Here is a 25,299-nt window from a genome sequence, read left to right on the forward strand (position 1 = left end):
TGTCTACTAAACATGATGAGCTGTCTGGTCCTTGGTCTGGTTTAACACAACCCTTAGCTCTACAACACTCCTATCCTGCTATCCAAATGGCTACAAGCCAGGTGGATGAGGTGGATGAGGTGGAGGTTTGGAAGAGAAGGGTATGAATGAAGTAGAAGTAGTAGTAGTACTAACATTTAGATGTTTTCCTAAACCAATCATTTTCCATTCACCCATCTAGTTGATTTTATTTCTATCATCAACCAAAACTTGATTCTCACTAAGCATCTGAAACGAATAGTCACTATACTCTATTGGAGAAAGAAGTGAATTCACTTTAATAACTTACTTGTTGTAAACAAATACAGCATTTTAATTTGAGTTTACTGACAATCTGTTGCTGATATACAGAAAAAAAGGGAGATTAAGTGATTCATAGAACAGTAATAGCCTATCTAATTGTTGTCTTCAACCAGAACAGACCACCATTTTGTTTTGAACACGATTGTCTGCATGGGTAGTGGACCTTACAGATAACGACCAGCATTTTGCCACTTGCGTACAAACGTTCCCTCATGTCGTGAGGTCAAGTGCAGTGTCGCCAGGCTGCATTGTGACTGACTGAGTCTACTGTTGTTTCCACGACAACACTTCTGTCTGTCTGCCAGCTAGGGTGACCAACCAACTCCGCCCCTCTTCTGTCTCCTCTTTGCCAATGGGATGCCAAGCCAACCCCTCTCTTACACGGAAGAGCCTTACACACACCGCTACTACATGGTGTAGGGTGTAGATCAGGCCTTAATAGGGTAACATGTAGTATGATCTGCCTCCCAAATGAGAGCCTATTCCCTTTATAGTGCACTAATTTTGACCATAGCCCTATGGGCTGTATATTGCACTACATAGGGAATAGGGTGCCATTTGGGACATAGCCCATACTAGGGTACCGTGTAGTAGGGTCTCTCTGAGTATGAGATGCTCCACCTAGTGGTGTAACGCGTTTGTGCCGCACCACTTCACCAGGCGTTTGAGTGTTTGCTGCAGCTCTATGAGGCCCGGACCAGCCATGAGGACTTTTGCATCCCGATGTGTGTGCTGCCTGCCACCATTAGTAACAATGTGCCCGGTACTGATCTGAGTATCGGGGCAGACACTTCCCTCAATGCCATCGTGGAGGTAAGGTAGAACTCACATAGCCTGGTCTCAGATCTGTTTATGCTTTTGCCAACTTCATTGGTGTCATTGTCAAGCCAAGCACGACAAGGAGTGGCAATGAGTTGGCATGATAGCACAAACAGACTGGCACTCAGGCTAGAACACAGCTTTTAACAGGGGGGAAATGATACTGTACCATTTGAAGTTATCAGTGATCACTAGATTTGTATTATTATGTGGTCTGCTTTCCTAGACATCTACAAGTCATAATTATTAGCTCAAAAAGTAGTTCACTTATTGGACAGATGTGCGACCCTAGTTGACATTGTGAAACTATTGTGGGAATATAGACTGACAACAGACAGATATTTCCCATGATTTCTCTTCCACATTCACTCACACACGCACACAATGTAAACAACCCCATTTGTGTACACTTAGAACATACATGCTTCACTAGTTAGAATTAGACTTCCTGTTCCTTTACTAACTGGTTTCTGGTTTGATGTTTTGGAAGAATTATTTGAGACTAGATCTGCATCCTGGTAAATCTTGAAATGCTGTTTGTATTTTATGATCGTATTATATTGTGACCTGGAGCATGTTTTGGGTAATTGTGTGAGCATGTTTGATACCAATACACAGCATTTTGTATGTACAGTACCTACTACCCAACAAAACAACATTGTCTGCATGCTATTGATAATTGTAACATTGGTTTGTGTCACAAATGCCACCCTATTCCCTATATAGTGAACAACTTTTGACCAGAGCCTTATTAGCCCTGGTCAAAAGTAATGCACTAAAAAGGGAATAGGGTGCCATTATGGACACAACCTGTGTGTCTATTTGATCTGACTATGAGCATCTGTATGTGTGTCAGACATGTGACCGCATCAAGCAGTCTGCCAGTGGGACCAAGCGGCGTGTGTTCATCATTGAGACCATGGGGGGATACTGTGGGTACCTGGCCAGTGTCGGGGGACTGGCTGCGGGGGCTGACGCTGTCTACATCTATGAGGAACCCTTCGACATCAGAGACCTCCAGGTGAGGGATATTGTTTTACATAAGGTAGAAAAATTATAGTAACTTTCCTGAAATTCCCAGGTTTTACAGAAATCCTGGTTGGAAGATTCCCGGCATCAGGAGGGAATATTCAGGATAAGACTGCTAAATAGCTACCCGGACTACCTGCATTGACCCTTTTTTCACTAGCTCTTTTGACTCATCACATACGCTGCTGTTACTGTTTATTATCTATGTAGCCTAGTGACTTTATCCCTACCTATATGTACATATCTACCTCAATTACCTCGTACCCCGGCACATCGACTTGGTACTGGTACCCCGTGTATATACAGTAGCAAAGTTATCATTACTCGTGTATTTATTCCTTGTGTTATTATTTTTCTATTATTTCTCTGCGTTGTTGGGAAGGGCCCGTAAGTAAGCATTTCACTGTTAGTCCACACCTGTTGTTTACGAAGCATGTGACAAATACAATTTCATTTGATTTGGAATCCTCCAACCAGGAATTATAGAAAACCTGGCAATTTTGGAATCACAGGTTTATACAGTATACACTGTTATAAACCTAAATATTTACATCAAAGTTAATTCATCATTGGAATCCATAGTAACTGATGTACATATAATCCCTCAGTGCAACGGGGCCTCTATTTTAGGAGTGCTCAAGTGACCCAGATTACAGTACATTACAGTACGTAGCTATTGTGGTTATTAATAGGTAGAACGCATCATCATTCCAGGAGTGTTAAGCTCTGATCAAGACAGATCTCATTGTTATGGTTTGAGGAGGCCTACTCAACAGCACTAGAGTGTTGTTGTCGTGCTAGTTGTTATTGTCTGAGAGACATTCTGCTGTTGTCAGGTACACAAATGTTGTAGAGCCCTTCAGATCATGGATAAAATATGCAGTCTCCTTCTAAGACCAGACCAATGACAGATGAAATAATTTGTATTATTTAATGCAATGAATATTATATATATGCTACATTATTATTTAATGCAACGAATGTTATATATATGCTACATTATTATTTAATGCAATGAATGTTATATATATGCTACATTATTTTGTAATGCAATGGATGTTATATATATGCTACATTATTATTTAATGCAATGAATGTTATATATATGCTCCATTGTGGAACAAGGTGATGTCGATATTTACCCATGTGTTGCAAAGAGCACACACTCATTATAAACAAAAGATAATGTTGAGTGTAATTCAGTGGTCTAGCATATGTTCCATCGGCATGGTGTATACTGTAGCCTACTTTAATTGGAGTGAATGGCGACAACTCATCTAAGTAGGGGACAGAACAGCAGTAAGAAGTGTGCCACCTCCTGGTCACCAGAGCACTCTGCAGTACTCTGTCCCTGAGACACAGCAGAGAAATGAGCTTCGTTCTGCAGCTCGGAAAGCTCATGTAGGTTACAGATAGAGGTGGAATACTCTAGAATACTTCAGACTTATCACAGATAATGTGAGGCTTTTCTCTCTGCTTCAGTCCAACGTTGAGCATTTGACAGAGAAGATGAAGACGGGTATCCAGAGAGGCTTGGTGCTGAGGTAAGGCAGAGCTCATGTCTAGCATGATAGCCTCTTTACAAATGTACAGTATGTTAACAATAAAGGCATACATGTACGTAGCCAGCTATGTATGATAGTCTTACTATCTTTATGCCACACTGTGTAGGCTATTAATACAAATTGTCATGTGTATGTTAAAATACTCTACTTTTTGTGATGGTCTATCGAGGCTCTATAGCGACCACTCAATATTTCTCAGTATTACTGAACACAGTAGGAAGAATCACCCTGTAACGTAGCAGCAGGACAAATGGAACCTTGACATTGTGTGTGTGTGTGTGTGACGTTACAGGAATGAGAACTCCAATGAGAACTTCACCACAGATTTCATCTACCAGCTGTACTCTGAGGAGGGGAAAGGAGTGTTTGACTGCAGGAAGAATGTCCTTGGACATATGCAGCAGGTGTGGTTACAGACACACACACACACACACACTCACACTCACTGTAGCCCGATTGCAACTGATACCAACCAGTCAGATGTGAATTGAATGACGGCATACTGTATATTGATCATGTTACTGTGTAATCCACATATTACCTTACAGTTTATTATGACATGAACCTGACCTGAGTAAAACAGATTATTTATTTTATTTCCAAAGGGAGGTGCTCCTTCCCCATTCGACAGGAACTTTGGAACGAAGATTGCAGCCAAAGCGATTCAATGGATTTCAAGAAAGCTCAAGGAGTCATATAAAGAAGGTAGAGTACATGTTCTGAATTTAATACTAAAAATACAACAACAAAAAAATACAAAAAAGATGGGGCCTTTTTGGTTTGCATATTGGTTAATATACATCCTAAATGGCACCATTTCAACTATATAGTGCACTACTTTTGACCATGGTCCATAGGGGGAATAGGGTGGAATTTGGACTCAAATAAGTGTGCCCGACTGTATTTCTTCTCCTTGTGCAGGGAAGGTGTTTGCTAACACAGAGGACACTGCCTGTTTGCTGGGGATGCGTCGCAGAGCCATGGTCTTCCAACCAGTGGTGCAGCTCAAAGACCAAACAGACTTTGTGTAAGACAACTTTTACATGTTGTGTAGACCATGGTAGCACAAGGTTAAAACATTCTTCCTTCAATTTAACTGACAATGTCCACCCGTATAAAACAAAGTGCCAAATTGAGTGCATTAACTAAAGCTTCAAACTGTTTATTTTATGTCATCATGGTCTCGTGTGTGTGTGTTTTGTCCTATTCTACCCTATCAGCCACAGGATCCCTAAGGAACAGTGGTGGTTGAAGCTTCGCCCCCTGATGAAGATCCTGGCTAAATACAAGACCAGCTACGACGTGTCTGACTCTGGCCAGCTGGAGCATGTGACCCGGGTCAGGCCCAAGAAGGTGGACTGAGCTGACCAGCTAGCTTCGCTGACCAGCACCTAGTCTGGGTAGGCTAGACCAGCACATAGTCTGGATAGGCTAGTCTTTAGCTAGGGCTGCTCTGAGCTGATCCATTCAGTGTAACTTAGCTCCAATCATGGTAACTCTTACCAGCACTTTCACTCCGTCCCATACTCATGTCCCCTCAGAAGCTACTTAGGGCTCAATTGTCCACCCTTCTTCTGAAGTATGCACTTGCACACTTTCTCATATGGATTTTACACTGGTAGAAACTGCTTTCAGCGAATGCTTACACCAATCCTATGCTTTTAAATTCATGATGGGGAGTGTGCAAGTGCACACTTTTGGAAAAGGGTGGAGAACTGGGATGTAGCCCTAGTCTACTCCCATAGATGCTTCTTCTTCCCTCTCCACCTTCTTCTAAAGGGAGAGCTGTTTATCCCACCACCTACTGTAGGTCTACTCCAGTGTTATGTTGTGTTGTCACTCCGTACTTGCACTTTGTATCAAACCTGGGTTGGCATCTAAGAGTAGGTCATGTTAGTTCCGCTGCTGTATTTTGTGGCTTAGTTGAGGATGTGTTTGTGAAACCCATTTTAATGTTAACTCACTGTGTGATCCGAGTGTTTTCTCCAAGTATTAAAGAATATTTATTGTGATGACAATTGTGAAACCTCAATGTGAAGTTCACGTCACCTCTCCTCACCACACTATTCAACATTTGAGGTCAGAGGATGGGCATGGAAATCTCACAGGATAAAGCTGCATGTAGCATTGTGTCTGGTACGCAAGGTATGAGTTCAGGATTAGATAACACATTGTATTACAACATCATGATAATTTAATGGTCATATTTTCATATACATATGTACTCTATAGAAATACAATATTTCAGTAAACAGAAGCCATCGGTGTACATACTTGTACACATTCTGAAGCCAGAGGTAGGGTTCTATGCCATAAAGAAATTCTGACGTATTGAATGAAATGTACGTTGTCATATTTGATACATTATGAATATGGTATTCAGGTGAGGTTAGACGTGATATTATTTATGAGATTATCTGTTTACTGTTGTGCGCATTCAGTTTGCCTACAAAATAGCTTTACACACATACCTCAATGGAATATTAAACTTTGTGTAACACAGAGCCGTAACAACATCAAAAACCAAAGCAACTGTCTGGTTAATTCAATAATAAATGTATATTATAACACTGTAGCAATAGTCCAGTTTTTTAGGACAATCAAGTACCACTGATGTTTACCATCAAACACAGTGCATCTGAAGTCTCTTAATTGGAGAAGATACATGTGGATAATTTTCCCTGATGTCCTGTTATTTTACCACCCATGACGGATCTTTCTTGATGGTGTCATTCTCAGGACCAAGAATAGCAACTCCACATGTCCTCTGTCCAATGCCAAGGTATCTGTGTAAAACATGGATAAAAAATATTAAATGGCCATTCTCTTCATATTCACTTTCATTCAAAGTCCAATAATAAGGCATGCTCAGAAAACTTCCAAAAAGGACTAATTCATGGTAAACAGGAGTTGGAGCACAAAAAACAGATTCAACAACACCTGAAATAATATTAAACCAAAAACCACATTACCTCCCAGCCACATTGACCAGGCTCTTGTCTGTGACAGCGAAGAGTCTCTCTCTGTGGGCCTGTTTCAACTCATCTGTGATTCCACTCAGGAAACGGCCCATACCTGCAATATGATCATGTGATATTACATGTCAAGACAAGGATTGACACTTGGTCTTTTTCATCTCTTATCATGGTCCATTTATAACACGTCATTTAGAAGACAGTCATGTTTCTTTCCAAAGTGAGACCCTGGTAAGGGACAACCTCTCTAAGTAAATGACTGTCTCTGTAGAGCTGTCCTCATGTTATACATGCGTTATAATAACAAGTTACTACAATAAAACTTAACAGGACATACAATAACAGCATGTTAAATGTCAGGTGAAGAGGTGAAGGGCTCTGGTAGCATCCCAAATGGCACCCTATTCCCTATATAGGGCACTACCTTTAACCAGGGCCTGCAGGGCTCTGGTCAAAAGTAGCACTATATAGGGAATAGGGTGCCATTTGGGACACATCCTCTGTTCACCTTTATTGGAGGGGGCGACGGGGGAGTCCACGGCTGAGAACACAGACAGCTTGGCCTCGTCGATGTCCTGCTGGGTAAACTGTCCTAATCTGACCCAGTCCACACTCTTACGGAAGGTTGACAGAGTCTGCACCGAGTTGGGGTCTCTGAAATCAACACAGGGACATGGAACAATGGGCTAAAGCTAATGAAATATGCCAAGAAGTGATCTAATACATGTATTCAAACAGTACAGTACATGAATTAAAATGTGTAAGTCCCCTTAATGTACTCTGAACATTTCATGACTCGAGGATCAAGAAAATGTATTCAAAATAGCTTGTGAAGTTTTGTGATTGTGTGTTCAATGATAAAATATTGCAGTTTCTTCAATTTCCTGAAAAGTTATAGTTTTGGAGATTTTCCGCAACATGTCTTTCTGCAGCTTTGTCATGTCTTAATCTGTATGACTACTGTTAAAACCTGTTTAATTACAGTATAATCCTGTTGTATTACAGTACATTAATACACTACACACCTGTATGAATAGAAGGTGAATAGTCCTCCTCCCACCCTGGCCCCTCCACCATAGGCCCCACCCTTCTCTCTGATCTCGCCGTGCAGGTACTTAGCAGTCATCATCCGGGACAGGATATTCAGGCTGAGGGAGAGAGCGGGGACGAGAATGGGTAAATACGGGGTTACAACATTTGTAACCTTCAGAAATATCCTAAGTTTTCCAGACATCCTGGTTGGAGGATTCTGGAGTTTGTGCGTATTCCCTCCTGATTCCAGGAATATCCAAACCAGATTTCTGGAACATCAGGGAATTTGGGGAAAGTACGCTTTTTGCAACCCTAGTAAATATGAACATGGATCTACAGAAACAGCTAGCATTTGCACTAATGCTAGTTAGCATAAAAATGGTATCCATGAGTTCATCTGACTCTAGGGAAGTAGATAAAGGGTATCATTGCCAAAATCCCAAACTATCCCTTTAAGACAGTCACCTCGCATAGTCCTCATGGGTGAAGGGCACGGTTCGGATACATTCGCTGACAAAGTTGATTGGGAAGGGCATTGGGAAAAATGTCTTCATCTGGCAGGGCTTGAAGTTGGGCTCCTGTGGGGTGATGATCGAACACACTTACATTAGCTCAATGGTAGATTAAGAAGGTCAGAAACCAATGATAAAAGTGTTACTCAACAATAATAAAAGGAAGACCAAACTAATGTTCAGAGGCCGTATGGATCAAGTGTCTCAGAGTAGGAGTGCTGCTCTAGGCTCAGGTCCCCCTGTCTAACATGTAATCTTATTCATTGCGATCTTAAAAGGCAAAACTGTTCCTCAATCAGTATTCCTACTGAGATGCTTGATACATAGGTCTAGTTTAAAAGTGGAGGCGGTACGCACAGTGATTAGTTTTCTACTTGGGCCAGATCCAGGAGCTGCCAGTGGGTCAAGAGGTCTCTGTTAAGATTAAAAGAACACCTGTCAACTCACAGCAAGATTCAGGTTTTGTCCCAAATGGGACCCTATTCCCTACATAGTGCACTTCATATGAGCCATGGTCAAAAGTAGTGCACTATGTAAAGGATAGGCTGCCATTGGGGACATATCCCAAGTATTTATTTCACTGTGTTACAGTGCAGTCTCAGTACAGTACTAAGATAGTTTGACAAATTCATACCTCAGTGATATCGGACCGGACGGGTTTGCGATCCTTCTTATTGGAAGCAACGTTAGACATGAAGTTATCCAACTGTCCAGCGGCATCAGACATCTTCTGAGGCGTTGAGTTGACCGCACATCTGTCCGAACAACGAGAAGTTGTAATATACTTTACCCTCAAGTCAAAATAGAGAAATTATAGTAAAATCTTGAAGTAGCTGTCAAGTGTAAAGACTATACCCACCTCATGTTCAGTGGGTTGAGAATGTGTCTCTTTATTCTAGGAAGTGTCCGTAGAACTTGGGTGAGGTCTGGCATCTCCGCAATCCTTTTCATGAACTTGACCTGATATTCAAGATACACAAGAAAACTGAGATGTATTTAATTTGAGTGTACAGAAGTGCATTATATTCTCATTCAGATGTTACAATAACCCTTTTCCTTCATCATACAGCTTTTTCTTTGCTTCCAAACCCTCATTGTCCTCCCCCCTCGCACCTGCTCCATCCCTCCGAAGATCTCCTGTAATTCTCCTGTTGGGGTCAGGCTGCGAGCCGCCCTCGTCATGGCGTACATGTGACCAGAGTAAGAGATCCCATTGGCTAGTTCCTGAGCCGACATCATGACCAGCACACGCAGACGCTCCTCATCATCAAAGTGCGGGCTGTAGGTCAAGTTAAAGGTTCAAAGGTCAGAGCACAGAGAGAGAAGGGCTTAAATAATATCAATCAAATGAGTCATTAAAAAACAATGGACATGTGGTTTATTAGCGACCATGCGACCATCGATGGATTATGTGCCATGGTATTATTCTGATGGACATGCGAGCCTACCTGTTGAATATGTCACTCCACAGGTGAAACATATCAGGAAGATTCCTCTCCAGACAGGAAGATGAGAGGAGGACTCCCTGTGAATCAGACTGTGAATGAACAATGCTCTTTCTTATAGCTAATTGTGCTATACTTACGTAAAGGTATACATTAGGCTTTATTATGACTGACTGACTGGCTGGGGACTGAGCGATATGGCCTAAAAATCATATCTGGATTTTTTCAAATTTATGGGCGATTCACAATATATCGCAATTTTTTGTTTTCTCTAAATAAGCATTGTTGTACAATTAAAGGTCAAATACACTGCATTTCAAACAGTCAGCAATAATCTAATGAATTCAGGGCTTGTGAATTTATACCTAGGCTGAGAATCTAAGCCTTCCAGAAGAAGACCCACTAATAATTTCATTATTTTATCAAAATACACTGAAAATAATATAAACGCAACATGTAAATGGTTGTTCCCATGTTTCATGAGCTTAAATGCAAAATCCCAGAAATGTTCCATACCCCAAAAAAGCTTCTCTCTCTCTCAAAGTTTGTTTACACCACTTTTAGTGAGTATTTCTCCTTTGCCAAGATAATCCATCCATTCCAAGTGTGGAATATCAAGAAGCTGATTAAACAGCATGATCATTACACAGGAGCACCTTGTGCTTGGGACAATAAAAGGGCACTTTAAAATGTGCAGTTCTGTCACACAACATAATGCCACAGATGTCTCAACTTTTGAGGGAGCGTGAGATTGGCAAGCTGACTGCAAGAATGTCCACCAGAGCTGTTGCCAGAGAATTTAATGTTAATTTCTCTACCAACAATAGGCTGCCCCCAATTTCGTTTTTAGAGAATTTGGCAGTACGTCCAACCGGCCTCACAACCACAGCTCACATGTAACCACACCAGCCCAGGACCTCTACATCCATCTTTTTCACCTGCAGGGAAAACTCATAATGATTGGCTGGGCCTAGCTCCCGAGTGGGTGGGCCTGGCTGCCAAGTGGGTGGGCCTGTACCCTCCAAGGCCCACCCATGGCTGCACCCCTGCCCAGTCATGTGAAGTCCATAGATTAGGGCCTAATGAATTTATTTCAATTGACCGATTTCCTTACATGAACTGTAACTCAGTAAAATCTTTGAAATTGTTGCATGTTGCGTTTATATTTTTGTTCAGTATAGTTTAACCTGCTTTTTTTTCTTCAATATTCACTGATCTGGCTTTCAAGTCTGTCTATGAAAATGTCCTTTTTGTTACAAATGTAACTATAACCATGCATAATGCAAATTCACTAATAATGACTAAACTCTTGTAGCAGGCATTAGGCTACAGAAAATTAAGACAGGTCTCATCAACAATCTCTCAAGCCCACGTGCTAGTAAGTAGCCAGCTAATGTTTATATTTCAAGTTCAGCCAACTTGGATCTATTTGCTAGCTAACAAGGTTGAACAGTTGAATTGCTATGAACACACCCTTCTGTCTGCCTCCAACTGTTTGAAAAGCATGTTAGTCTGTCCACTTTGTTCAAATGTTGAACTGGCCTACCTTATTTCTCAGAATGAGAACGAGTTGCCAATTCCTCATATAATTGAATGCTTATTGCACATTTATAAAACACAGACTAGACAGCTAGTATAACAGTCTTTGGCTAAAATGCTGCTAGCAGTATGTGGTACCCCAATGCCGCATGCGACAAACTGAGCATTCATTTGACAGAATCAATGTTCATTGATATTCTCATTTTAGTAGTGTCTGCTATGTGTGCAATTTAAGTAGTTGAGACATAAAAAGGGTATCGTTAGAAAAGTTTCAATAATGTGTCAATGTAAAATAATGTGTCAATGTGTTTGTGTCCATATGACCGATTATGTTGGACCAAACCTCAAATGGAAAAGTGAGTTGAAACCGCATGTCAGAGAGGACGATGTGATCTCTCAACTTTGTTGGCGTGAGCGGCAGGGGGAGGGGCTTGGTGTGTAAACCATAGAAGAAGAGGCGAAGCGAAAGGTTTCGCTCTCGATAATGCGTTTGTTTCACCAATGCGTTTCTATGGGCTTATTTTGGACCTAAACTTGTATCTTGCCTTCCCGCCTTTGGGACAACGTCTCCCATTGATGGGGCGGAGACGTACATCTCGTCATTATATACAGATCTCTGGTGTAAATGGGAAGTTGCTCACAGCACAGAAGGAGCGAAGGAGACACTCATAAAAATGAAAAATAACAAAACTTTGATTCTTGTGATACAGGCATTTGGAATATCACGCAAAAAAATACATTAGAATGAATCCGATATATCGCCCAGCCCTAGGACAGACCTGTTCATACATATCCATGTTAGAGTAGTCAGGGTTGACTGATGTGGAGATGGACATGCCTCCTGTCTTCAGCTCCATCTGCTGGGCCTGCTGCCTGTAGTCCAGCCCTCCACAGCCCATCCTGGTAACAACACACTCCCATTAGCATGTCTCATCTCACAGCCTGGACCAACACATACGCCTTATCAATCACACCTTACACCCCATCCTAAAATAACACACACCTCCATTACCTGATCACAATGCACACGGCCATCATTAACTGATCACAAATACTACATACCGGTAGCTCAACCTGGACCGACGCAGCACGCCTTCTCACAACCACCTCAGTAACCCAGTCGGACACACATTCTCAAGACAAAAACTCAATACTCATCACAATTGCAACTAACTCCATTACCCTCAAAACATGTTTATGAAACCAAACCACACGAGCTATGCCTTCTAGACAATACACAAATGATTGGTCATATTATATGGGGTCTGGACTCACTTGGTGATGACACTGCAGAAGAGGGGCACATATAGTTTGAGGTCTTCAGGGAGGGTGTTGAGACTACACATAGCCCTGAAGTAGACCATCCCATTGGTTGGCTGCTCACAGTACTGCACTGGGACGCCTCCTAGTGGGGTGAAGAGAGTAGAACAGGACAAATGTCAGAGGGAGACAAAACCATGAGTCCAAGAATTTCTGTCTTGACATGTGGACCAGTTTATTTGCCAGTCTACCAATACTTGGAAATTGTAAATCAAAACATAATCTACATTTTGTCAAGTTACAGCCTTATTCTAAAATGTATTAAATTAAAAAATTTCCTCACAATATCCATAATGACAAAGTGAAAACAGGTTTTGAGAATATTTTTCAAATTCATTAAAAATAAACAGAAATACCTTATTTACATAAGTATTTAGACCCTCTGCTATGAGACTCAAAATTGCGCTCAGGTGCATCCTGTTTTCATTGATCATCCTTGAGATGTTTCTACAACTTAATTGGAGTTCACCTGTGGTCAATTTAATTGATTGAACATGATTTGGAAAAGGCACAAACCTATCTGTAAAAGGCACATGACAGCCTGTTTGAAGTTTGCCAAAAGGTACCTAAAGGACTCTCAGAACATGAGAAACAAGATTCTCTGGTCTGATGAAACCAAGATTGTACTCTGGCCTTTTTTTTTTAACCTTTATTTAACGGCAAGTCAGTTAAGAACAAATTCTTATTTTCAATGACAGCCTAGGAACAGTGGGTTAACTGCCTTGTTCAGGGGCAGAACGAAGTACATGTAGTGTCGGGGGTACTGGAGGAGATGTAGTGTCGGGGGTACTGGAGGAGATGTAGTGTCGGGGGTACTGGAGGAGATGGTAGTGGGCGGGACTGGATGGACTGTAGGTCGGGGGGTACTGGAGGAGATTGTAGTGTCGGGGGTACTGGAGGAGATAGTGTCGGGGTACTGGAGACATGTAGTGTCGGGGGTACTGGAGGACATGTAGTGTCGGGGGTACTGGAGGACAGGAGATGTAGTGTTGGGGGGACTGGAGATGGGAAACACTATTAGAGTGTAATCTCAGAGCCTAGAGTAACTAGAGTGTAGCGTCAGCGTGTACTACAGGTAGTACTGTACCTGCAGTGCCCATCTCTACAGGTGTGACTGCTATCGTTGGCTCAATGTCAGACACATTCAGGGCAGGGAGACATGAGGCATCCTGGATCTTGCTCTGAACCGATAGCAGCTCAAGACCTGAATAGAAAGTCATAAATTAGTGCAAGAATACTGAAAAACGTTATGATCATGAATGGTTTATAAAGTTTTCATAATGAAGTGAATGATTCTTCATTCTCCTTAAAAGACGGGTGGGTTGTTTAGCAACAAAACCAATGAGTGCCCAACTTTGGGGCAAAACAAGGATTATTGAAAAAGTGAATTATATTTAGTCTCCAAATGTGTATTGAAAACATAAATACATTTGCACAATGAGCACTTGGTGTCCCTCAAATACATCGTTACAGATATTGGTTAGCTAGCTAGCACATTTTAGCCCTACATATGACATCAGTCAAAACACCTCAAAACAAGACCTACACTATATATACAAGAGTATGTGGACACCCCTTCAAATTAGTGCATTCAGCAATTTCAGCCACACCCGTTGCTGACAGGTGTATAAAATCGAGCACACAGCCATGAAATCTCCATAGACAAACATTGGCAGTAAAACAGCCTTAATGAAGAGGTCAGTGACTTACAATGTGGCACCGTCATAGGATGCCACCCTTCCAACAAGTCAGTTTGTAAAATTTCTGCTCTGCTAGAGCTGTCCCGGTCAACTGTAAGTGCTGTTATTGTGAAATGGAAACGTCTAGGAGCAACAACGACTCAGCCGCGAAGTGGTAGGCCACACATGCTCACAGAATGGGAACACGTGTAGCGCGTAAAAATCATCTGTCCTCAGTTGCAACATTCACTACCGAGTTCCAAACTGCCTCTGGAAGCAACGTCAGCACAAGAACTGTTCGTCGGGAGCTCCATGAAATGGGTTTCCATGGCCGAGCAGCCGCACACAAGACTAAGATCAACATGCGCAATGCCAAGCGTCGGCTGGAGTGGTGTAAAGCTCGCCGCCATTGGACTCTGGGGCAGTGGAAACGCGTTCTCTGGAGTGATGAATCATACTTCACCATCAGGCAGTCCGACAGATTAATCTGGGTTTGGTGGATGCCAGAAGAACGCTACCTGCCCGAATAAATAGTGGCAACTGTAAAGCTTCGTGGTGGAGGAATAATGGCCTGGGGCTGTTTTTCATGGTTCGGCCTAGGCCCCTTAATTCCAGTGAAGGGAAATGTTAATGCTGCAGCATACAATGACATTCTAGACAATTCTGTGCTTCCAACTTTGTGGCAACAGTTTGGAGAAGGCCCTTTCCTGTTTCAACATGACAATGCCCCTGTGCACAAAGCGAGGTCCATACAGAAATGGTTTGTTGAGATCGGTGTGGAAGAACTTGACTGGCCTGCACAGAGCCCTGACCAAGTTCCAATTGTAATTTTCCTAAGTCCCTCTTTGTGGCACCTGACCACATGACTGAACCGTAGTCAACAAAACAAAGGAGATGATTGTGGACTTCAGAAAACAGCAGAGGGAGCACCCCCCCATCCACGGGACAGTAGTGGAGAAGGTGGAACGTTTTAAGTTCCTCGGCGTACACATCACGGACAAACTGAAATGGTCCACCCACACAGACAGCGTGTTGAAGAAAGTGCAACAGCACCTCTTCAACCTCAGGAGGCTGAAGAAATGTGGCTTGTCACCTAAAACCCTCACAAACTTTTACAGATGCACAATTGAGAGCATCCTGTCGGGCTGTATCACCGCCTGGTACGGCAACTACACCGCCCACAACCGCAAGGCCCTCCAGTGGTGCGGTCTGCACAACGCATCATCGGGGGCAAACTACCTGCCCTCCAGGACACCTACAGCACCCGCTATCACAGGAAGGATCATCAAGGATAACAACCACCTGAGCTACTGCCTGTTCACCCCGCTAACATCCAGAAGGCGAGGTCAGTACAGGTGCATCAAAGCTGGGACCGAGAGACTGAATAACAGCTTCTATCTCAAGGCTATCAGACTGTTAAAACAGTCATCACTAACACAGAGAAGCTGCTGCCTAAATTGGCCACTTTAATTAATGGATCACTAGTCACTTTAATAATGCTACTTTAATAATGTTTATATATCTTGCATCACTCATCTCATATGTATATACTGTATTTTATACCATCTATTGCATCTTGCCTATGCCGCTCTGTAAATTGCTCATCCATATATTTACATGTATATATTCTTATTCCATTCCTTTACTTAGACTTGTGTGTATTAGGGAGTTGTGTGGAATAGTTAGACTACATGTTAGATATTACTGCACTGTCGGAACTAGAAGCACAAGCACTTCGCTGCACTCGCAGTAACATCTGCTAAGCATGTGTATGTGACCAATACAATTTGATTTGATCCCCATCGAACACCTTCGGGATGAATTGGAACGCTGACTGCAAAACCAGGCCTAATTGCCCAACATCAGTGTCTGACCTCACTAATGCTCGTGGCTGAATGGAAGCAAGTCCCCGCATCAATGTTCCAACATCTAGTGGAAAAGTGGAGGCTGTTATAGCAGCAAAGGGGGACCAACTCCATATTAATGCCCATGATTTTGGAATGAGATGTTCGACAAGCAGCTGTCCACATACTTTTTGGTCATGTAGTGTAGTACCAAGAACAAGATACAACTAGCTGAAACAAGCCACATGGCAGCTTATTGTCATTGTTGCTAGCTATCTGACCGTTCAGATTCATAACACACAACCTTCTGCCCCATCGATGAGAACGCATCTTTTTCGTGATGTTGTCAGGCAACCCGTTGGCGTATAACTTACCTTTCTCATAGATGTCTTTCTTGTCACTCTCAGACAAAGCCTGTACCTTCTTCTGGAGTTTCTCCTCCTCTGCTTTGACCTGTTTCTCCAGGTACGCCTCATCAGGACTCATAGACAGAGTCAGCCTGTGAGTGTTGTCCTGCATGGGCACAAACAAGATGCTAATGTGACATGACATTACCATGACATGACATTACCAGTAACACTGAACAGTCTCCTACTCAGTGACATGATTAAACTGAAGTCATTTTCTTCTTTCAACAACCCCCTGGTCTATGACCCCTGCATGATGACATCAACTTTCTTGATTAGACTGCTTTATCCCATTACAACTTACTGTTACATAGGCTATTCAGATGCTATGTATACTGAAAGAAACTCAACTCAACTTATTTCTCCTGTCTGGTCTCTCACCTTGAAGTAGTGTAGGACTTTCTCCTGGAGGAAGCGAGGGTTGTCCTTCAGGGCTTGTCTGAACTGGGCCACACTGTCGCTGATCTTCAGCAGCTGGACCGGGTCTCCATCATGGTTCCAACAGGAAGCTATGTACTGTTAGCAGAGAGACAACACACAGGGTAAAATGTCATACTAATTTAATGAGCAGCACCTAGGTGTGTGTGTGTCCATTGTAGTTCCAGCAGGAAGCTACTGTATGTTCTGCAGAGACAAGTATAAAGCATGAGTTGACGACACGCACCCAAAATATACTGAACAAAAATACAACAATTTGACTTAGTTGTCAATTGAAATAAATTCCTTAGATCCTAATCTATGGATTTCACATGACTGGGCAGGGCTGCAGCCCACCCACTGGGGAGCCCAGCCAATTAGAATTTGTTTTCCCCCGCAAAAGGGCTTTATTACAGACTGAAATACTCCTCAGTTTCATCAGCTGTCCAGGGAGCTGGTCTCAGACAATCCGCAGGTGAAGAAGCCAGATGTGAAGGTCCTGGGGTGGAGTGGTTACATGTGGTCTGTGGTTGTGAGGCCGGTTGGATATACTGCCATACTGAGAAATGGACATTCAATTATCTGGCAACAGCTCTGGTGGACACTCCTGCAGTCAGCATGCCAATTGCACACTCCCTCAAAACTTGAGACATCTGTGGCATTGTGTTTTGTGACAAAACTGCACATTTTAGAGTGGCCTTTTATTGCCCCCAGCACAAGTTACACCTGTGTAATGATCATGCTGTTTAATCAGCTTCTTGATATGCATACCTGTCAGGTGGATGGCTTATCTTGGCAAAGGGGAAATGCTCTCTAACAGGGATGTAAACTAATTTGTACACAACATTTTAGAGAAATAAGCTTTTTGTGCGTTTGGAACATTTCTAGGATCTTTTATTTCAAAACATGAAACATCAGACCAACACTTTACATGTTGAGTTTATATTTTTGTTCAGTATAGTTAGAGAGGTGCTGACTAATGGAATAGTAAACTTACCAGAGGGTTAATATGGTCATACTGTATACAGGAGATGCTGCTCCCAGGACAATCACTATGGTATGTTTATATTCTTAAGTCTGTCTTCATATACAATTCAATTCCCTTCACATTTCACCTCTGTTTAGAGTGTGTGTGTGTGTGTGTATAGAAAACAAAATGTTCATGGTTAAAACATCACAGTGGAGACCCCAGACAAACTGTGGCCTTGTACTCACTGAAGCCAGTGACAACCCGAAGCTGGTAGACTGATGTTTCATCTGGATTTCAATCTTATGAAGCAGGGCCTCTATCCTCTCCTCCTCAAATCCATAACTGCATCGGTAGGAGAGAAGTACAGTTAGATTACATTATTGTGATGATAGTGTTACTGTACATAACACATCAGCAGTATACTTACGCAATGATCTCATCAATGGTTTGGACAATGATTTGCTTGACTTTCTCAGTGTCTTCCTCAGCCATTCCTTGCAAGCCTATGCTGAATGATGCCTCTTTGGTGCTCCCATCATATCTGGAAAATAACAGATACTGGTAAATAAAGCATTTTACTGTTCAGTATATATCAACATTTCAAAGAGCTATGCCAATGTGTACCTCACAAGTTCTTTAACTTCATTGAGATAAAGTGCCTGTATTCTGGGACTTTCTATGTCTTTTTAAAGTGTTTTATCAATGTTCATTTGCTTTTAAATCCGTCTCCAAAGAGGTTAACCCACCCTACGACAGAGGAGAAGTCTGTTCCTATCTTGGGTTCTATGAGGGTCTTGTAGAAGGGAGAGTTGGGTCCAGAGATCATCAGAGAGGACAGCAGGCTCAGGGTGAAGCCCTCAAATGTGTCTGTGATACTGCAGAGAGAAGGACACCTGAATGAGACCACTACTGCATCGCTTACTGATTTTAAATGACCAAAATGCACATGTAAATCATGACATGCAACAATTGAGGTTAAAGTCACTTTAAAACAAATCAATGTATACTATCCCAGAAACAATTTTAGAGAAACAACTAATAGTGTTGCAGTAGCTCAGTATTACGTACTCTCCTAGCAGGTAGCTCATACACAGCGTGTTCTGTTTGGCTGCATCAGGAGCCATAGCATCGGGACTGCAGGTCACATGGTCCTCTCTCTGTGGAAAAGTCCATTACAATTAGAAACACTTCTGTCCACACAAATGTGGAAATGTCTTTGTCGTCACACATAAAAAAACGGACATTAAAACATCATCAAACAGGACCTTATCAAGATCATTCAAATAAGCATTACGGTGAAATTAATTCAAACTTCCAAACCATAGACCTTGCCAAAGTTGCTCAAGTGGAGTGCATAGATTTGTAATATCTGGGAGCTGATGATGAATAAACTAATATCTGACAGCAGGTACTGAAAGAACTACAGTGATACTGAATGGGCAGACGCACAGGCCTGTCCCAGTGGGGTTGGTTAGGGACAGCAGTGTCAGGCTCAGTGCGCTCAAACTTGGACAGAGCCTCCTCCTGGATCTGTTTCAAGTGCTGCTCTAAGGGCAGATCCCCATAGGTGAAGAACCTGAGGAGCAGAAAAGGGGAAACCATGTTACTGCCAAGGCCCAACAGAGTTGTGTGACAAGACACAGTGCTACTGTACCGAGTATATAATATTGGGGTGTGTGACAGTGTGTTGTGCCGTGCATTGCTAAATGGTAATGTGTGACAGTGTACTGTACAGGTCATGGTGTATCACAATGAGCAGTAGCTAGTGTTGAAGCATGGTGGTGGTGGTGTATTGTGCATGTCACATATACTGTACAGGTCATGTGTATCACATGAGCAGTAGCTAGTGTTGAAGCATGGTGGTGGTGGGTGTATTGTGCATTGTCACAATGTACTGTACAGGTCATGGTGTATCACAATGAGCAGTAGCTAGTGTTGAAGCATGGTGGTGGTGGTGTATTGTGCATGTCACAGTGTACTGTACAGGTCATGGTGTATCACAATGAGTAGTAGCTAGTGTTGAAGCATGGTGGTGGTGGTGTATTGTGCATGTCACAGTGTACTGTGGTCATGGTGTATCACAATGAGCAGTAGCTAGTGTTGAAGCATGGTGTGTGGTGTATTGTGCATGTCACAGTGTACTGTACAGGTCATGGTGTATCACAATGAGCAGTAGCTAGTGTGAAGCATGGTGGTGGTGGTGTATTGTGCAAGTCACAGTGTACTGTACAGGTCATGGTTTATCACAATGAGCAGTAGCTAGTGTTGAAGCATGGTGGTGGTGGTGTATTGTGCATGTCACAGTGTACTGTACTTGCATTGCTGGGTGGTAGTGTGTAGCGTGGAAGTGCTTCAGTTGTTCCCAGGAGAGGTCAGGGATGGCCAGGGGTTCCCTCCAGACACCACACCGTATGTGTGTCAGGATACAGCTTGTTCTGCAGGTGCTGGAATATACCCTCGTTGTCTGACTGAAATCAAAAACAGAGAGGAAATGTAAGATTCCAATGTGACTTCTATTTGTCCATCTCCTGACCAAATATTCTGTAATTCTCACAAATTAATCACAATAATCTAAATAACAAATCTCTAAATAAATAGTTTGGAACGAAGTAACTCACAAAAGGCCCTTCATTTCATTGAAGACAACTCCTTTGAAGACCAGGCGGGAAGTAGGATCTGTAGGGTCTTCATTCTCCAGTCTCCATCCCTCCTGCCTTTAACAAAACACAAGGATATGAATGCAGACTTCTGATGTCACTGATTTTGATTAAAGAGGCAGCTATTTAAAACACCACACTTACCAAAAATCAGTCTCGTAGACAAGGAAAAACCTGCATCCAGATACACGGAGAGGAGTATCTGGAAGTCTTTCCGTTTTGTGTGGAGAATGGATACATAGTGAAATCACTAGCTGTGGAGAAAAAAACCAATGACATTTCAGACACCATGCGTGTCGCACACAACACACACACACACACACACACACACACACACACACACACACACACACACACACACACACACACACACACACACACACACACACACACACACACACACACACACACACACACACACACACACACACACACACACACACCACACACCAACACCAACATCACACACAACCTGTGAATGCGTTCATGAAGGTGGAGAGGGATCTGTTGAGCATCTTGAAAAAGGGGTCTCTGCAGGGGTACTTCTCTGAGCCACACAACACTGTGTGTTCCAGGATGTGTGGAACCCCTGTGTTGTCCATCGGGGTCGTCCTGAGCTGAACACTGCAGAGGTGTTACGACAAGAGATGGAAACACTGTCGTTAGAAAAAGCACTGGCTTAGAATAAGTATTTTATTACTAAACTAGAACATTTAATTTGATCTAATCTCTTCAACCAGCCGGCTCTCTATCTCTGTCAGGGAAGCAATTGAGGCTGGGGACGAGGTTCCATTTTAACATACAAACTTAGTCAAATAAAGCATACTTCCGCAAATGTGGGATTATTACCTAAAGAGATTGTTCTTGTCATCTCTAGCTGCGTGTAGATACTGGGCGCCTGTGTTGTCATGGGTCAGTTTGACAGCTGTAAGGAACAGGTCAGGAACAGTAACCACCTGCAAAAACACAGGAAGATAAGATCCCATTTATCCTGACTTTATGCTAAACCTTGACTAGAAGTGTATGTGATTTTATCAGATCAGGATTTTACTCTTGTTGTGGGTCTGTGTTTTCCAATCCTATTGACCCAAAGGGATTCACATTTTAGTTTTTGGCCCGGCATTTTACCTCCTTAACTGTGAAGCCATGGATCTTCTGTCCTGCCTGGTACTGCAATGCCCTCTCTGTTGCTGAGGTGCTCCTGAACCTCCATGAAGGATTCTGCCCCTGGAAACTGGATTTGCCAAGAGAGAGATCATTGCTGGCTTGCATCAGATGATACCATTTGAAAGGAAACACTTTGAAGTTTGTGGAAATGTTAAATTCATGTAGGAGAATAAAACACATTAGATCTGGTAAAAGATAACAAAGAAAAAAACATGTTTTTTTCGTTTTTGTAACTTCATCTTTGAAATGCAAGAAAAAGACCATAAGGTATTATGCCAGCCCAGACGCCATTTAGATGTTGGCCACTAGATGGCAGCAGTGTTTGTGCAAAGTTTTAGACTAATTCAATGAACCATTGCATTTCTGTTCAAACTTTTGTATCAAGACTGCCCAAATGTGCCTAATTGGTTTATTAATACATTTTCAAGTTCATAACTGTGCACTCTCCTCAAACAATAGCATGGTATTATTTCACTGTAATATCTACTGTAAATTGGACAGTGCAGTTAGATTAACAAGAATTTAAGCTTCTGACATTATCAGATATGTCTATGTTCTGGGAAATGTTCTTGTTACTTACAACCTCATGCTAATCACATTAGCCTACGTTAGCTCAACCATCCCGCAGGGGACCCACCGATCCTGTAGAGGATTTATTAACTATATGATTCCATAGGTGTTATTTCATAGTTTTGATGTCTTCACTATTATTCTACAATGTAGAAAATAGTAAAAATAAAGAAAAACCCTTGAATGAGTGTGTGTGTCCAAACTTTTGACAGGTACTGTAGTTTACAATAAATACATCAAATATACAATTTTTTTCAAAATTATACCACAATTTAAAGAAATCATAGACTGCTTGGAAATGACTGACAAAAAAATATTCTCTACACAAGCAATATTTACCTAGATTTTTCTTCAACTTTTGGACATCACATCTGGAACAACTGCCCACTGCAGCCATTTTTCATGGTAACTAAATTAACATGCTCTTGACAAAACTATATTAAATGAGGAACTTGCCCTCAGTGGTGGAAATTACACCATTACCAAAGGACAGGTATATTTTGTGTAAATAACAATATAAAGGGCATACTCACAATACATATTGATATAGATTTTATTTAATTGACTCTTTCTCTAGTAGATAACATTACATGTGTAATTATTAATGTTTTCTCATAGAAAAACATAGTAGAAGCTCAAAAGTCTGGGTAAGGGACAAGGGCAAAACAGTGAAATGTAGGTAAAAAAAATGCAACTGAAAAGTAGATAAAATACTTGATAGATGTGTTAAAAAATATGGGGCGATTGTAGTATGAATTTAACATATATTTAAAAAAAGACTTGACCCCGAGGACATAGAAGTGCCCGTAGTTGCAGAATCACCCATATATACAGTTGAAGTCGGAAGTTTACATACACTCAGGTTGGAGTCATTAAAACTCGTTTTTCAACCACGCCACAAAATTCTTGTCAACAAACTATAGTTTTGGCAAGTCAGTTAGGACATCTACTTTGCGCATGACACAACTAATTGTTCCAACAATTGTTTACAGACAGATTATTTCACTTATAATTCACTGTAACACAATTCCAGTGGGTCAGAAGTTTACATACACTAAATTGACTCTGCCTTTAAACAGCTTGGAAAATTCCAGAAAATTATGTCATGGCTTTAGAAGCTTCTGATAGGCCAATTGACATCATTTGAGTCAATTGGAGGTGTACCTGTGGATGTATTTCAAGGCCTACCTTCAAACTCAGTGCCTCTTTGCTTGACATCATGGGAAAATCAAAAGAAATCAGCCAAGACCTCAGAAAAAAATATTGTAGACCTCACAAGCAGTTTCAAAATGCCTGAAGGTACCACGTTCATCTGTACGAACAATAGTACGCAAATATAAACACCACGGGACCACGCAGCCGCCATACCGCTCAGGAAGGAGATGCGTTCTGTCTCCTAGAGATAAACATACTTTGGTGCGAAAAAGTGCAAATCAATCCCAGAACAACAACAAAGGACCTTGTGAAGATGCTGGAGGAAACAGGTACAAAAGTATCTATATCCACAGTAAAACGAGTCCTATATTGACATAACCTGAAAGGCCGCTCAGCAAGGAGAAGCCACTCCTCCAAAACTGCCATTAAAAAGCCAGACTATGGTTTGCAACTGCACATGGGGACAAAGATTGTACTTTTTGGAGAAATGTCCTCTGGTCTGATGAAACAAAAATAGAACTGTTTGGCCATAATGAAAATCATTATGTTTGGAGGAAAAAGGGCGAGGCTTGCAAGCCAAAGAACACCATCCCAACTGTGAAGCACGGGGGTGGCAGCATCATGTGGGGGTGCTTTGCTGCAGGAGGGACTGGTGCACTTCACAAAATAGATGGCATCATGAGGAAAGAAAATTATGTGGATATATTGAAGCAACATCTCAAGATATCAGTCAGGAAGTTAAAGCTTGGTCGCAAATGGGTCTTCCAAATTAACAATGACCCCAAACATACTTCCAAAGTTGTTGCAAAATGGCTTAAGGACAGCAAAGTCAAGGTATTGGAGTGGCCATCACAAAGCCCTGACCTCAATCCTATAGAATATTTGTGGGCAGAACTGAAAAAGCGTGTGCGAGCAAGGAGGTCTACAAACCTGACTCAGTTCCACCAGCTCTGTCAGGAGGAATGGGCCAAAATTCACCCAACTTATTATGGGAAGCTTGTGGAAGGCTACCCAAAACGTTTGACCCAAGTTAAACAATTTAAAGGCAATGCTACCAATTACTAATTGAATGTATGTAAACTTCTGACCCACTGGGAATGTGACAAAAATAAAAGCTGAAATCAATCATTCTCTCCTATTATTCTGACATTTCACTTAAAATAAAGTGGTGATCCTAACTGACCTAAGACAGGACATTTTTTACTAGGATTAAATGTCAGGAATTGTGAAAAACTGAGTTTAAATGTATTTGGCTAAGGTGTATGTAAACTTCCGACTTCAACTGTACGTTTTTTCCCCCCCACCAGGTTATAGCCTATATCCACATTGAAGGTCCCGTAAAAAAAAACATCCACCCTATGGAAATCAAATGCCCGTTCAACGGATTTGTTCTGGTGCCGGCCGTGAGATTTACTCATAAAGATCATACGGTTATGTGCAATGTGATGTAACTGAGTCATGATCAAGGGCTAGCTGGCTAGCTAATGTATACTCACCGTAGATTTCGAAGTTTCTGGAGAACTGTTTTACTCTGCCTAAACATTATTTCCTTAATTTAGCGACAATATATCTAATTGGTATTTATCCATGCACGTGCATATCAGAATACTATACGCTGAACAGCTTTACTATCATAACGTCAGCACGATTTGGTTAGCTGCACATCCATATCCTCTCATGCTGTAAATAGTTGACACATTGAAATTGAATTGGACATGTTAACGTGGCATCTGCGCAGATTACAGACAAACCAATACATGCAATGGGCCAAGTCACTCACTGTTATAGGTATGAGTGGGTTCATGCTGTTTATAGATCTACACAAGCTGCGGTTTGCTATTTAGAATTAGCGGAC

At 41.9% G+C, this 25,299-nt stretch overlaps 1 protein-coding gene and 1 pseudogene across 1 annotated transcript; one reads left to right on the forward strand and one right to left on the reverse strand.

The window, feature by feature from the left end:
• LOC111979120 (ATP-dependent 6-phosphofructokinase, platelet type-like) overlaps positions 1-5,651 on the forward strand; it is a 47,067-nt pseudogene extending 41,416 nt beyond the window's left edge.
• Positions 5,652-5,926: 275 nt separating this feature from the next.
• On the reverse strand, positions 5,927-25,131 carry LOC111979122 (presequence protease, mitochondrial-like). The gene is given in 31 exon segments (XM_024009422.2): positions 5,927-6,541; positions 6,728-6,830; positions 7,239-7,384; positions 7,756-7,878; positions 8,228-8,340; positions 8,632-8,688; positions 8,909-9,029; positions 9,134-9,234; positions 9,388-9,553; positions 9,723-9,799; positions 12,038-12,158; positions 12,534-12,663; positions 13,666-13,782; positions 16,476-16,614; positions 16,890-17,024; positions 18,141-18,237; positions 18,323-18,436; positions 18,642-18,770; positions 18,964-19,052; positions 19,345-19,471; positions 20,205-20,286; positions 20,289-20,315; positions 20,318-20,363; positions 20,510-20,609; positions 20,697-20,721; positions 20,724-20,768; positions 20,771-20,806; positions 21,025-21,176; positions 21,402-21,508; positions 21,681-21,786; positions 24,941-25,131. Coding segments are annotated over 31 exon segments (3,072 nt in total). The 5' UTR covers positions 24,988-25,131; the 3' UTR covers positions 5,927-6,447.
• Positions 25,132-25,299: the final 168 nt, after the last annotated feature.

The sequence above is a fragment of the Salvelinus sp. IW2-2015 genome, linkage group LG19 (assembly GCF_002910315.2).
Source record: "Salvelinus sp. IW2-2015 linkage group LG19, ASM291031v2, whole genome shotgun sequence".
In the NCBI taxonomy this organism is placed as follows: Eukaryota; Metazoa; Chordata; class Actinopteri; order Salmoniformes; family Salmonidae; genus Salvelinus; species Salvelinus sp. IW2-2015.